General features: G+C 37.6%; 1 protein-coding gene across 2 annotated transcripts in view; it reads left to right on the forward strand.

Moving 5' to 3' along the window:
- The first annotated feature begins 1,874 nt into the window (after positions 1 to 1,874).
- The window catches only part of fgd1 (FYVE, RhoGEF and PH domain containing 1), a 30,005-nt gene continuing 15,325 nt past the window's right edge, over positions 1,875 to 16,554 (forward strand). The window contains exons 1-2 of one of the 2 annotated variants that reach the window (XM_016234067.1): positions 1,875 to 2,229; positions 14,401 to 14,613. In XM_016234067.1, coding sequence (XP_016089553.1) covers positions 2,172 to 2,229; positions 14,401 to 14,613 — 271 coding nt within the window. In that variant the 5' untranslated portion in view covers positions 1,875 to 2,171. The remainder of the gene's footprint in view (positions 2,230 to 14,400; positions 14,614 to 16,554) is intronic. The other variant, XM_016234068.1, reaches the window with a different exon arrangement.

Consider the following 16,554-nt stretch of genomic DNA (forward strand, 5'->3'; position numbering starts at 1 on the left):
CCCCCCAATTGCTGTGTATTTTTTGTATTTCCCATTCATTCTTTACCATTCTGATAAAGTCAAAATGTAAAATGTTTGGTCTAAAATGACTGAAGATCACTTGATCTTTACATTTATAAAATGTGTGCTGACATCATTTGTTGAAGCAAAATCTCTTTAAGGACAGAGGCCATCTTGGAAATATTCCAGCCAGTTATTTTTTATGCATTAATTACAGCTCCTATCGAAAGACTAAAATCTCCAGTACTGCAATAATATCTGACAACAATGGTATCATAAATGTAGCTTAGGCTGGCTCAGCTAATGCATATTCATGTTTCAGAGTTAAAATAGGTGATTGGCTCTTTTGACTAAAAGGTGAGACTTCTTTTACTTTAGCTCCCATGTTTTAGCGTTATGGTTTCGTTCATTCAATTTTCTACAAATGGCTTGTCTCCTCCTCATGGTTGAAGTCCGTACATGTCGATGATGATAGATAGGGTCACGTGTTTGATCATTTGTGATGCCTATTTTTAAAGAGAACCTAATTACACGGCACCACGCCTGCGGTTTAACTATAAGATGGTTATTCCATGAGTCACAGGCCCTCGATCTGTTGAAACCTTTTTAATTGAGAGCTTTTCTAATGCATCAGTTCCGTTATGCCATCTTAATGAAAATCACATCAACCTATTATTTTAGAGCAGAGAGATGATGTATATAGAGTAGAAATGTTATATATATATATATATATATATACACACACACACATACACACATATATATATATATAATATATATAGCTTATATATATATATATACACAAACATATACTGTATACACACACACACACATAGCTTACACACACACATATACATGTATATATAGCTATATATAGTGTGTGTATTTTATATTTTTTGTTATATTATTTTGTTATATTTCTGTTTTTTTAAGAAATATTTTATTTAGATTTATTTATATATTTGTGCTTAAGAATACATTGTCCAAAAAACATGGTAGTACCATTTTATTTTTATTATTATTATTATTATTATTATTATTTTCTATATGTTTTTTGGTTTATTTATTTATTTTTTTGTAAGTGTGCGGTTGAGTTGCATTCTTGAATACATAATTGTACCGAAAAATCATATCTATTTTATATTACAGTTTTTTTATATTATTTTATTTTTAAATAAACATTTGATTTAGATTTTAGTGATTTAAATGGTCCACAAATATCCTTGTATTTCTTTCTTTCTTTCTTATTTTTGTGCAGTTAAACTGGTAGAGCACGTATTTGCATAAAAGTACTATACAGGATGAGTATTTTTTTTTCTTAGTGCTATACTACAGTATTCTTCTTGGAAAATACCTGGAGTACATGAATTTGAATAATGTGATAAATATCAAATGACCATAATATTAGGCTTACCATGTGATATCATTACTGTATTGCCATAATGCTTTTTGTAAGGCTGACACTAGCAATGCCAAGGTCTGGAGTTTCCTTAGGGGAAACACATATTAATGCATTCCTTATATACATTAGTCATCTTAATATATATTAAACTACATTCCTTAAATGAGTGGCGTTGGGTACAATTTTTTACCAAATGAATAAATGTCATGTTAATGTCATATAGCCTTCTGTGGAATATGTCAAAATACCATAGTGTTGCCAAAGCCTAATATGTAGAATACTGTATATACAGCAAACACGGACACAAAACATCGTAGCATTTTGTTTTGAATGATAATATTAGCGGCATCATAATATACACACAGTTCAACTAAACCCTCAAACTGTTGTCAAGGAAACAGAGCTGAGGATGATGGTGAGGGGAGGAGGGACCAGGCCAGTCGGAGAGGGCTGGGGGGCGCAGGGGTGCATTTTTATTTCCTTATCATATCCGCATTTTCGGTGTCATCATGGCCACCGCTGCACAAACTTCTAATATATCGGCTGTAGTGTCGTGCTGGTGTCATTAGCGTGGTTTTTGCGGCGGGTTTGTGTAGTAAACGCGTGGTCTCGAGACGCTGGAGATGATTCTCCTCGCGTCTTAGCTCGTTCGCCGGTGGACTGGAAGAGCAACCGGGTGTGCGTTTATTTAGCGTTAATTGTATCCGTTTGATTTTTATTTCGTCCTTGAGCAACTGGGGGGCATTGAGTCTCCCCGTTCTGTATTTTAATGACTGGTTTTGTATTTTGCTGCGCGATGTACATGGATAAAACCAGTGTGCTCCGGGGTAAGAACCTTTTTTTAAAACCTTTTTTATATTAAATTTCGACATATTAAAGCATAATGTAGGGTTTTAAAACGAAAGTGTGTCAATAACTGTAGTTTAAGCACATGCAATGGTGTATGCTCATCTGCAGCATCATATAGGCTACACCATCATGGTTGGAATATTATACATGCATGTTCAATAGTTCAGTGTGTCAGTATGTAAAGTGGGTGTATTCACCATCTGCTGTCTATACATGCATGATTTGCATTGACATTTGATTATTTTCAGCATGCATTGTCATAAAATGTATATTTTGGCTTTAGGTTCAATTTTATGCTTTGATCCTGATTTTTTTTTCCGTTTTGGTGGAGGGGGATGGGCTTTTACATGCAATGGAGTAAAATTAATGACATGCACCTTTCCTATGCACATGATAAATCACACCAACGTGCAAATTTTGAATTGTCTGTGAAATCCCGCTGGCGCTTCACCTACATTTTGCAGGCTGGTGCATCATGCCTGCTGCACATGGATGCAGGGAGACATGCAGTGCAGCCTGACATGTAGACGTGTGTGTGTGCAGGGCACTACTACTGTTGTCGCCGACCCCTGCGTTTGCAGTATGCATGCCTTTTGAAGGTTATTTGACAATGCAGAGATGTCATGCACCTGCCATCATTAGGGAATGTGCGCTGTCGGTGTATTTGTTTGTGTTTCCATGTTGTTGTCGGGGTCTCGCTATGTGAATGCAATGTCGGTTTCATCATTCCATGTCTGATGAACTGACAATCTGTTATTTTAAAAATCAAAAGGCACTGTATGATATATCAAAACAATGCCTGTTATATAGCTGTCAACTCACCACAGAGTGGGTGTGCCTGACTACAGTATCCATTTCAGCGATGCTGCATTTCAGAAATGAATGAACTACATTCAAGTGCATCTACTGAAACTTAATGCATCGCAAGTTTTCCCTGAAAACACTATTAAGTTTCATGCACTGGTGTTGTAGTGGCCTTTTTGATGCAATGCATAGATTGATGTGTGGCTTGGGTGGCAGATGTGTGCAGTGGTGTTTTGCTGGTGTCTGACCCATTAACGCAGCCTTCAGAGGCACAGATGTCTACACCTGGTTTAATCTACATTACTGACCACCTTCAGTAGGTCACCTAATAGAGTCTTTAAGCTTATGTTGTTCTGACTGCGGTAGTTTTCTTAAAGGAATAGTTCACCAAAAATGAAAACTTGAGAAAATATAATCTCGTACAGATTTGGAGAAATTTAGCATGACATCACTTGCTCACCAATGGATCCTCTGCAGTGAATGGGTGCCGTCAGAATGAGAGTCCAAACAGCTAAACATCACAGTAATCCACAAGTAATCCACACCACTCCAGTCCATCAAGAAACATCTTGTGAAGTAGAAAACTGTTTTTGTCAGAAACAAATCCATCATTAAGACATTTTTAACATCAAACTGTTGCATCCAGCTAAAATATAAGGGCTCTATCCATAATATTGCTTTCTTTGGTGAAAAAGTCACCTTGTCTGAATCAGGAGAGAAATATGCGCAGATCAAGCACAATTTACATGTGGATTATGGAGTTTTATTTGGACCAAAAGCAATGGTTGAAATTTAAAATGCCTTAATGATGAATTTGTTTGTTACAAACACGCAGCTTTTCACTATGTTAACTGATGGACTGGAGTGTTGTGGATTACTTGTGGATTATTGTGATGTTTTTATCAGCTGTTTGGACGCACATTCTGACGGCACCCATTCACTGCAGAGGATCCATTGCTGAGCAAGTGATGTAATGCTAAATTTCTCCAAATCTGTTCCAATAAATAAACAAATTAAGCTGGATCATGTTGGATGGCCTGTCGTTGAGAGCATTTTAAGCAAATTTTTCAGTTTTAGATGAACTATACCTTTAAAGGCACGGCACTAAAGGCAAAATTCGTTTTTTCATGCACTGGTTAATGAGATCTTGGGCTATTTGGCATTTCATAATGTGTTTTTTTAGACTACTGGAAAGAAAACAAAAACACTTATAAGTGTTTATTTTATTGCACTTTATCTATTTGCGTTTGAAGATTTCAATTACAATCTCTTTAAAGGCTGTGAGTTTTTCTGCTGCACTGAATCAGAAATCTCCACTTCAGTAGCACTTACATACACTAAACTTTACAGTTTATTCATATCTATATTCTGAATTCCTATGTATATTCTAAACGAGTGTTTTGAACCTGGCTTCAACCAATCTTCAGATTTCTGTTCTTCAAATATATTCAAATTAGTGCAAGAACACTTGTTATACAAAAAGTCTTTGCAAGTCTTAATCAATTAGCTGGGGAATATGGTGATATCTATTAGCACAGTTTTTACCCTCTTCACCTGTGATAGCTTTGCCTTAAACCTACCAAAGACTCCAGTAATGTTTCCCTGCAGATTTTTGGACAGCTTTTCGGGTGCTGTGATAAAGACTTGTTTTTCTGCTTCACAGGCTGTGCATTGTTATGCAGTGTCATCTTCGCTTGCGTCTTGGCCGGGTTTAGATGAGAGCAAATCTTCGCTGCGGCTCGGATTGTGTGTAGCATCTGTGTGTTGACTGTCCTGTCAGTGCGTCAGTGCACGATCAGGATAAAAATAGTCCTTCTGTTTCAATACATCCCTCAGCTCACCGTGGAATAGATATTATCAAAGTATCAAAGAGCTTTCTGTAGCCGCAGTGGCCTGATGTTTGCTGTTACGCTTTATATTCGCTGCATTTTGAGATGAGCAGAACAATAGGTAAAAAAACTGACGTCTGGCATTTCTGTGGAGCCTGTTTCCATTCCATATCAGTGAGCTCATGAAATATTCATGGAAAGTCACATAAGATAGATGAATCAGCAAAGTGGTGTGGTTCTAAATGTCTTATTGATCCCGAATTGACTGACAGGCACATGGATTCTGACTGGTCATGTTATTGTAACATGAGGAAGCCCTAATCACGGACTGACACATCTCTAACCACAAGTGTCCTATTTTATCTTTGTTCCAAAACACAGGCATAGACCAAGATAGACCATAGACCAAGAAAGTTGGTGTGGGGTTTACTTGGAACAATTTTCATTCAGAAATTGCGGTAAATTAGCAAATAATCACAAAGAAAGGACAAGTAACACAATTAATTAAATGTGAATTTTTTTTAAGTAGAAAGACTGAAATGGTGTAGCTTCTTTGTAAAATAAGAGAAGAAGAAAAAAACAAGATGAGGAATAAAGTGAGAAATGTGATTATAAATAAATGAATAAAAATATAATTCAATAAATGCTGAAAAATATGGATTAATTTGACAATTTCAAATGTGTGCCCAAAGCGTGAATCCGTAGCCTGTGCAGAAAGGCACGGAAAACAAATAATGTGTTCTATGGAGCCACTAAAGGGTCATGGTTAGCCGCTTGCTAGCGGTAGACTGTTACATTATAGTATATGAAAGTTCACTTACCACATAAACAGAGTAAGGAGAGATGACTGATTGGACAATGGCGAATGATTTGCAGATACTGAGCACCACTGACAAATATCTAATCTTGTAAAATGTGTGGTAGCGGCAGTACTGGTCCGTAGTATAGAGTCCGTGTGATCGCGAATCTCGAAAGTGAAAGTAAAATGACAACGCGCATTCGAAAGCGGTTTCAATGCCCTGCATATTAGTAGCGGCTCGCCCACAATTTAATTATTCAGCAGCTTTTTAGCTTGCTTCGGAGCAAATTACCCTCCTCCATCCCCAGCTCCACCTTTCGCCACAGTCAGGACTTAGCTTTCTGATATTCCTTGCTAATCAGACTCCTTTATCTTGAATAAAGTGTTACACTTAAATATCATTGAGTACATTAATGATATCTGCATTGTTCTGTTCTGTTAACCCTAGGGGGGTTATTATTGCTGCTCTCCCTGCTCATTCATGACAGGCTGCATGGATGGGCAGGGAGGTTTTTTGCCCAGAACAGAACCATACCGCCAAACCAAACTTTATGCTAAGTATCTATCATTCTGACGATAGTGGTCCTGACAGAACTATACCTTTAAAGGCACGGCACTAAAGGCAAAATTCGTTTTTTCATGCACTGGTTAATGAGATCTTGGGATATTTGGCATTTCATAATGTGTTTTTTTAGACTACTGGAAAGAAAACAAAAACACTTATAAGTGTTTATTTTATTGCACTTTATCTATTTGCGTTTGAAGATTTCAATTACAATCTCTTTAAAGGCTGTGAGTTTTTCTGCTGCACTGAATCAGAAATCTCCACTTCAGTAGCACTTACATACACTAAACTTTACAGTTTATTCATATCTATATTCTGAATTCCTATGTATATTCTAAACGAGTGTTTTGAACCTGGCTTCAACCAATCTTCAGATTTCTGTTCTTCAAATATATTCAAATTAGTGCAAGAACACTTGTTATACAAAAAGTCTTTGCAAGTCTTAATCAATTAGCTGGGGAATATGGTGATATCTATTAGCACAGTTTTTACCCTCTTCACCTGTGATAGCTTTGCCTTAAACCTACCAAAGACTCCAGTAATGTTTCCCTGCAGATTTTTGGACAGCTTTTCGGGTGCTGTGATAAAGACTTGTTTTTCTGCTTCACAGGCTGTGCATTGTTATGCAGTGTCATCTTCGCTTGCGTCTTGGCCGGGTTTAGATGAGAGCAAATCTTCGCTGCGGCTCGGATTGTGTGTAGCATCTGTGTGTTGACTGTCCTGTCAGTGCACACGCTCCTGATCAGGATAAAAATAGTCCTTCTGTTTCAATACATCCCTCAGCTCACCGTGGAATAGATATTATCAAAGAGAAAGTTTGCTTTCTGTAGCCGCAGTGGCCTGATGTTTGCTGTTACGCTTTATATTCGCTGCATTTTGAGATGAGCAGAACAATAGGTAAAAAAACTGACGTCTGGCATTTCTGTGGAGCCTGTTTCCATTCCATATCAGTGAGCTCATGAAATATTCATGGAAAGTCACATAAGATAGATGAATCAGCAAAGTGGTGTGGTTCTAAATGTCTTATTGATCCCGAATTGACTGACAGGCACATGGATTCTGACTGGTCATGTTATTGTAACATGAGGAAGCCCTAATCACGGACTGACACATCTCTAACCACAAGTGTCCTATTTTATCTTTGTTCCAAAACACAGGCATAGACCAAGATAGACCATAGACCAAGAAAGTTGGTGTGGGGTTTACTTGGAACAATTTTCATTCAGAAATTGCGGTAAATTAGCAAATAATCACAAAGAAAGGACAAGTAACACAATTAATTAAATGTGAATTTTTTTTAAGTAGAAAGACTGAAATGGTGTAGCTTCTTTGTAAAATAAGAGAAGAAGAAAAAAACAAGATGAGGAATAAAGTGAGAAATGTGATTATAAATAAATGAATAAAAATATAATTCAATAAATGCTGAAAAATATGGATTAATTTGACAATTTCAAATGTGTGCCCAAAGCGTGAATCCGTAGCCTGTGCAGAAAGGCATGGAAAACAAATAATGTGTTCTATGGAGCCACTAAAGGGTCATGGTTAGCCGCTTGCTAGCGGTAGACTGTTACATTATAGTATATGAAAGTTCACTTACCACATAAACAGAGTAAGGAGAGATGACTGATTGGACAATGGCGAATGATTTGCAGATACTGAGCACCACTGACAAATATCTAATCTTGTAAAATGTGTGGTAGCGGCAGTACTGGTCCGTAGTATAGAGTCCGTGTGATCGCGAATCTCGAAAGTGAAAGTAAAATGACAACGCGCATTCGAAAGCGGTTTCAATGCCCTGCATATTAGTAGCGGCTCGCCCACAATTTATATACAGTATAATTACCCAAAGATATAATTGCGAGAGAAAGTATTGAAATATTTTTTTATCCTCCCATTTCGTAGGCTATTTATTCCCTTTAGGGGTTCTTTAGTACACTTATTATGGCGCTTTTCCACTGCGTGGTACGACTCGGCTCGGCACGGCTCAGTACGGCACGGCACGGTTCGGCTCGGCACGGTTTGCGTTTCCACTGCAGTTCAGTACCGCTTTAGAGTGGGCGGGATTATTCACATGTCGTTATAGTTGCGCCGCCTCTACTACCACGACTCCTAAAAAAAAACGTTTTCATTCCGCATCGCCCCATCAAGCTCTCGTTGGATCCGCTCCTCTGCTATCAACGAGAGGAACGTCTGTTCTTCCGCAACAGACAACAAATTTTTTGGTTGTTAAAAAAGGTGCACTCTTTCAAAACAGTTGCGTTCGATCCTTCGCTGGCTGTGCTGATTTAAATCTAGCGGTTCTGTTGTGTTTGTGTCGCAAGTTCAGTGACGCAGGTAGTGACGATTCTCTCCGGCCAATCCGTGATCAGCAGAGTTTACACGTCACGTTTTGGTAACGGTACGGTTCACTTGGAACCCCAACCGAGGTGGTACTAAAAAAAGTACCAGGTACTGTACCCAGTGGAAAACCCCCAAAAAGTGAACCCTACCGTGCTGTACCATGCAGTGGAAAAGCGCCATTAGGGCCTGTTTACACCTGGTCATTTAATGCGTTTTCGCTGATCGGATATCTATCTGATTTGTTAAAAGGTTTCCATTTACACTTGGCCACATAAATGTGTCGTTGCAAAATGGATATAAATCCGATCTTCAATTCCCGCGCTATATTTAAATTGAACGGAGTTCAAGTCAACAAATTCAAAAGATAAGCGCTGCATTTTATTAATTATCAGCAACATTTCAAGATCAAAGACTGCAATAGGAGAGCGTGTGGCATCAGCACTGGAAAGATAAGTTTGTCTTACTACTTTTAATGAAGATGATTGTGTGCTGACCGTCTGCGTATTACTTTGTTTCATTCGCGGCAGGTAGCACGTCGGCTTGCTGAAGAGATACTCAGCTACTCGTCCGCCACGAAGCGTGTTGCATTAGCGCAGTCTGGCTAATGTCATATAGCCTATAACACACTCTTACACATTTATTATTTTAACATTTTGGGAGGAGTAAAATTTACATATGTGGTTTCAACAACCAGATGCATTTACACTGGTCCAGTTTTGTCTGGAATGCGGCCCAGACCACCTCCTGAAGTGGCTTGAGCGATCGGAATTATATCCGTCTCGAATGCGGAGGGCATTTACACCTGGCCTTTTCACGACAAAACGCATGAAGTGACCAGGTGTAAACAGGCCCTTAATTTCCTTTCTGAACACGAAATTGGGATGCGGCAGATTGCGGGGGATCACGATGCCGGTGTTGTGCCGAATTCTGCACCCCTGCCAGATTATGCACCCCCTCGTTGAAGTCGCTACCTGATTGCCTAATCCCAACCCCACCCCCACACCTAACCCTAAACCTACCAATACTAGGGGGTGCATAATCTGGCAGGGTGCAAATTTCGGCACTACACCAGCTCAACATCGTGATGTCTGTCAGCCATCGGCAATGGACGATGGCATCGTCTACCGGCCCAACCCTAATTTCCAATGTTGATATTTGTGTGGAAAAACCATTATATATTTTTTCCAGGATCCTTTGATGAATGGAAAGTTTAAAAGTTTACAAAAACATTGATTTAAAATAGAAATCTTTTGTGACATTATAAATATGTCACTTCTGATCAATTTAATGCATGAATAAAAGTAATAATGACTTCCTAAATAATTTAAAAAGAAATCTTGCTGACCCCAAACAGTACTAAATAGCTGAGAAGGAAACCACATGGTTTGAATTGAGTATATATACAGTATGCTGTAAACAATTATTGTTCAAAGTTGTAAACAAAGCAAAGATTATTAGAGTACATTTGACTGAAATAGTATAAGAAAATAATCTTTCTGCTTCAAAAAGGTCACTTTTAATTCAATGTTACTTGCAAACAATGATGTTTTTTATAATTCATTGCGAAATTTAAGTTAAAATTGTTTCTACATTATTTTTTTCAGTGTTCTTACAGTGTGAAAAGCCAATATGTGCTTGACAAGCTGTGAATGAAGTGCATCATCATTCAAATAAGAGAGTTTCTGTGTGGTTTTATAGTGTAGACATCAATCTGAATTGTGACGATATAACCGCTATCCTGATATCAGACCCATGGGGTGGAGATTTCTGCAGAGGTTGTCAAACTTGAGTCTCAGTGCCTAGCCAGCAATAACTCCACCGGACCACAGCTCATTTTTACAGGCCTCTTGGCACCATTTAGGAGAAGAATTTGACCTGCATCCTAATGTGTGAATGTCTTTAATAGTCATTTCTTTACAGTGCAGGTGCAGTACATCCTGTTTGCTCATGTCCTGATTTCACGCTCAGAGTTTGACCTTGAAATGTTTTCCTTTGACTTTAGCCAGGTTGGCAGTTTCTTTTAGGTTCAGTTGTGACTGAAGAACTGCTCATTAACATATTGCTAAATAGTTTACTGTGGACTTTCGATTTTTGATTGGAAATCTTTCGAGGTGAAGCCACGGGTCTTGTTATTGAAATGCAAACTGCTGTAGTCAATAGGATCTAGCGCTGAATGTCTTCAAAGTGGTTTTGTTTGGGAAGCTGGTGAGGCAGATGCTCTATTGAATCATGGGTAATTCAGATTATGCTTACAGACGTCCTTCACATGAGCTTCCCATTGGAAGTGAATTTCTTAAAGGGATAGTTCAACAAAAAATGGAAATTCTGTCATTTACTCACCTTAAGTTGTTTCAAAAGCTGTATGATGGATGGGGTGTGCGATATTAACACAAAATTGATATTTGTGATTTTGACGATTACGATAATTAGACAATATTTTGCAGAATGTGTTTTTGTGTTTGCATGGACAAAAATGGTAGTGAAACCATTTTCACTCAGAAATTGCTTGTAAATTTCACAAATAATTACAATGAAACTGCAAAACCAAACATTTTCAAGTATAAAGCCTAAAGTGTTTTCTTTTAAAATATTTTAATGGTTTATTTACAATTTTGGAAAATGATTTTTTGCAGTGTACTTGCCTGGAATGGTTTAGGCCTGTCATGGACAGCTGTCTATACTGAAGTTTTTCATATTTTTTCTTATTATGTGTTGAGTTAGTTTATAGCAGTGACAGAAATGAACTAGAGTCCAGTACGAATCCTCTATGAGGCAATATTTGCCCCTTAAATTGATTTTCACAGGATTTTTTACCTTTATAATGGCATTTTATAACCTTGGAATTATGCATTTGCATCATCAAATTCTTACATTTAATCAATAAATTCAATAAATTCCATGTTTGCACTGCAGAAGTTGCATCTGAAGTGGTGTTTAGGTGTATTCAAACAGACTGTCTAATGCAGCTGTGGACAAATATTAAAAAAGACAATATTGTGTCTTTTCAAACTTGTTAATGTTAATGTATTTAACTGTTTTATTGTTTATTTAACTGTTTTATAAAGTCAATATGACATTTGCAATTGTGCTGATATTCTGGAAAAACAGCACTCTTGTTTATGTGATATTGGCTCATATATGGCTCATGTGAAGTTACAAATTTTATCTCATAAAACTAATCTTCTGATCAAACTGGTAATCAAAATGACATATTTAAGCTTTTTTTGTGAAAAAGCATATTAAATACACCAGATATGTAAACAATGCAAAAAATGTTTAACTATACAATTGGATATACAGGTGCATCTCAATAAATTAGTATATATATATAAAAGAAAAAAACACTGCCACCCAGGATACCATACCAACCATAAAGCATAGTATATTCCTGCTATATGCAATAACAGTACAAAGACGATTGCTAAAAATGTTTTATTTGAAAACATATTTTCTTTATATGCCCTTCAAGATGATGTGAATAAAAACACCACATAGCATAGTGTAGTCCTGCTATTTGAAATATCAGTAAAAAGACAATTACTAAAAATTAAGTTGAAAAGTTTATATTATCTTTATATGCCTTTCAAGTTGATGTGTTTTGGACACGCCTGTTCTTTTGATGCATATGTAACTCAAACGGTCTTGTAGGTCGCAGCACACATCCCTTTCCCCTGTACAGGAACTCCAGAGCACATGGGAAAAACAACATGTTCTGCGAATCCAAACCTGCGGCTAGGATAACTCTGGTTTTCTCCCTCGCTAGCCTTTCTTCACCTTTAAGTCATTTTGGTGGAGCATGTGGAAGTCATTTCAGCCCCCTGCCTTCACTAGCTGGTATGAGTGTCACCATATGGAACCAATTAGCTCTTTGTAGGGGGACAGGCGAGCTTTTTTTAAAATGGCAACGTCATCGAGACGGCGGGTCTGCCCACCATCTGACCCGTCCATGCCACTTTAAAAAATTCCAACAAGATTTTTTCCTGTCCATGCTCATTTTGATATCAAAGCCCTTCAAATCATATTTACGTGTGCATCGTTTGTAGCTGTGAATTTTGTTATGTCACTAGATCCAAACTCACGATGTCTTACACTGATTGAATTGAACAGGCAAATATACACAGTAGTGACTGGCACTTTAACACACTGACCTACTTAACACACGACGGCCCAACACGGGCACAGAGTGCTCTACTGCTCTCCCCGTTTACCCAGCAGTCTCTTTACACAGTTTGATGTCATGTTCACATTGTGTCAGCACAAACCAGTGTGTAATTTAAGCCTAAGATTGATGTGGAGTATATACTTGGACTTATCACTGGATCTGGACTCGCAGTTTATTGAGTCAGAGGTGATTTGTGTGAAAACGTGTTGTACATTTATGCTTTCTGGCGTTCAGACACATCACTCAGCTGAACTGTAATCCATTACGCCCAGCCGGCTCCATTAAATTAGGCTGAATTGAATTTGTCCGTATTGTTTTCCTCTTTCTTGTTGATACTTAAAGTGTTTCCTGTCTGAGATGATCATGCTAGTAATAATGAGAGTTTTTAAACTTTTTAAATGTTCTTTTTGAATGGCAGTGAATTTAATTTTTGCATTACTAAAAAATTACATTTTGCAATATCTTTTAAAGATAAGTCTTTTTGTTTTCATTTACATGAGGTTAGTTTCATTACTGTTCAAAAGTGTTTATACTTTTATTCAGCAAGAATGCATTAAATTCATCAAAAGACATTTCTAATAAAGATTTTCATTTCTAATACACTTCTATTCATCAAAGTATCCTGAAACGTTTCCACACAAAGTTTCCACAAAATTATATTAGACTAATTTCTGAAGGATCATGTGACGCTGAAGACTGGAGTAATGATGCTGAAAATTCAGCTTTGATCACAGGAATATATGACATTTTTAAATATATTCAAATAGAAAATTTAAATTGTAATAATATTTCACATTATTACTGTTTTTACTGTATTTTTGATCATATAAATGCAGTCTTTGTGAGCAATAAGAGACCTCTTTTAAAAACAACATTAAATCTTACTGACCCCAAACTTTTGAACAACACAGGTCAATATAGTCAAGTCAAGTCAAGTCACCTTTATTTATATAGCGCTTTTAACAATACAGATTGTGACAAAGCAACTGAACAGCATTAATTAGGAAAATAGTGTCAATAATGCAAAATGACAATAGTAAACACTAATTTTTCAGTTAAAGACAGTTCATCATTGAATTCAGTGATGTCAACATCCAGCTCAGTTCAGTTTAAATAATATCTTTGCAATCATGTCAACGATAATGCTGGAAATGAAGTGTAGGAAATGCTGGAAATGAATTAAGTATTATAGCACTTAATATGAATCAGTCCGTCTCTCTGTAAACACATCATGTTTTTGTTTCTCATATTTTTTTCTCATTGTTGTAGTGGCTTCATTCACATGTTCTTAAGAAAAACATTCATCATCTTAAAAAATCTTCTGATGGTAAAAGTTGTTGGGAAGTGCATGGTTGTTCATTTGTAATTACTCACATTGTTTACAAGTAACGGTTTTATTTTCTTGCCAAAGCCAATTTTATTCACATTAATGACCCTGATGGGAAAGCTCTGGCTATGAAAGAGAGAGTGGTGTATTTCAACTCAAACTAATCTGAATTGCAAAACAAGTCTCATTTCGACCTAAACCTACTCAAATGAAACCAATAACAAGTTATTGGTTGTAACTGATAAAGAACACCAGGCATGGTTTGCTCCCTTCATTCAGATTCTCCAAATTCAAAGCGAGTCTACACTCTCTCGTTCTGTCAGGCCCGTCCACCACCAGTCCACGGCTTCTAACCAAGAGTCTGTCTCTTGAGCCAGGCCCCTGCCTCGGAGCCCACGAGACCCCACAGCGCCTCTGCTCTGACCCTGGACCCCTGGAAGCACAGCACTGCAATGGCACAAGTGAGAATGGACCTCAGGACGTCCCGCCTCCACCCCCTAAAACACGCCCACCTTTACCTGGGCCAAAGCCTCAAGGTACGTTCTGTACATTTAAAGGGGTCATATGATGCGATTTCAAGTTTTCCTTTCTCTTTGGAGTGTTACAAGCTGTTCGTGAATAGATAAGATCCCTAAAGTTGCAAAGACTAAAGTCTCAAACCCAAAGAGATATTCTTTATAAAAGTTAAAGAGTCGTCTGCGCCCTCCTAAAATGCCTCGTTTAAACACGCCCCCACATGTCTACGTCACTGTGTGGGAAGATTTGCATAACGCAGCCCAATGGTTCACGCAAAGAAAGAAGGCTTAAGTTTAATTCTCGCTGTAGTATTGTTGTTGCCGCCGCCGCCATGTCGTGAAGATGCTGTGTGTTTCGTTGTGAAAGCGAAACTACTTTGTTTGGTCTTCCAAAAGAGGACACGACTAGAAATCAGTGGTTAAGTTGTATTTACACCACTATTCCAGAACAGTTCAAACCAAATATTCGAGTGTGTGCAGCGCATTTTATGGAGGACTGTTTCCTGAACCAGTAGCCTACAATGCGGCTATGCACAAAGGCTGTTTCTATAAAGTTGGGCAATTCCAACTTTGCAAGGACAGTCTGGCGCTTCTGACTCACAGACTGTAAGTACGTTTTCATATTTAAAGAATTTGCCACTGACGATTCAAACGTGAGTTTTGAGCAGTGTAGAGTAGTGCTTGTTGTTTGTCGTTTCTCCGATCACAAATGCAGACATGGACACATTTTGTCTTCAATTATTTTCATATTGCATATTTTTCCTATTTTAATTTTTGTTTTGAAAGTATGGTAAAAACTGGTAAAATGTACCAACAATCACATTTAAAAAATATACACTTTTTGATATACCATTAAAAAAACAAAAACAGGTAGCCCATCTGAATTAGGACATGTAGGCTATCCATCTAGTAGTAGCCTACCAAAATCGTATTAACAGTAGAAGTTAAATCTTACTGTAGTCTTCAAATCTGGGTGCTGTCTTACGTTTTAAAATCACAAAGGGAGTTTAGTCCCATCAGGCTAACGTGACAGTCACGACTCATGCAGCTGTAAGCTTTTCTTATTCTTTTGTTTTTACTCGCGATCTTTACAACACGCATTACATTACATATTTCATGGCACACTTGTTTTATGCATATTTGGCGCCACCTATTGTTGTGGGTGTATTATTGACATGTCAAAGTCTAGACCCTGAATATAAGACGACCGCGTTTTTTCAGATGCATTTCCAAGAAAAAAAACATTGTCTTGTATTCGGTCAATACGGTATGTCCCCACTGGATGCAACAAATGCCTCGTTTGTAATGGGTTTTAATGTTTTTGTCTCGTCGTTCCGGCCGGGACACGGTATCACAGTATGGTAAGAGGCGTAACATTTCCGTCACATGCTTGAGGCATTCGGCCAATCACAACACACTGGATAGCTGGCCAATCAGAGCACACCTTGCTTTTCGGACCGATGAGCTTTGTAAAAATCGACACGTTTCAGAAAGGCGGGGCATAGAGGAGCAACAATAATGTACAGTATGTGGAAAATAATGTGTTTTTTGAACCTTAAACCACATAAACACATTTCATTACACCAAATACACAAAATAATGTTCTTTTTAGCAACATCATATGACACCTTTAAAGGGATAGTTCAGGCAAAAATTAAACTTCTGTCATCATTTACTCACCATCATGACACAAAATAATGTATTTTGAAGAATGACCAAGCTCTTTGTTCAAAAATTCACAAATACAGTGAACACAGGACGTCAAGTTTGAAAAATGACAGAAAGGCAACTTTTATGCCATATTGCAAGTCTTGTGAAGCCATAAAATAGCTTTGTTTGAGGAATGGCGGTAAATTTGTTGTTATTTATTTAAATATTTGCATATGCAAATGAGATTCGAGAGCTAGTACCATTCAAAAGTTTGTGGTCAGCAAGATTTTTAAATGTTTTTGAAAGATGTCT

The sequence above is a fragment of the Sinocyclocheilus grahami genome, unplaced genomic scaffold, assembly GCF_001515645.1.
Source record: "Sinocyclocheilus grahami isolate Dianchi unplaced genomic scaffold, SAMN03320097.WGS_v1.1 scaffold442.1, whole genome shotgun sequence".
Classification (NCBI taxonomy): Eukaryota; Metazoa; Chordata; class Actinopteri; order Cypriniformes; family Cyprinidae; genus Sinocyclocheilus; species Sinocyclocheilus grahami.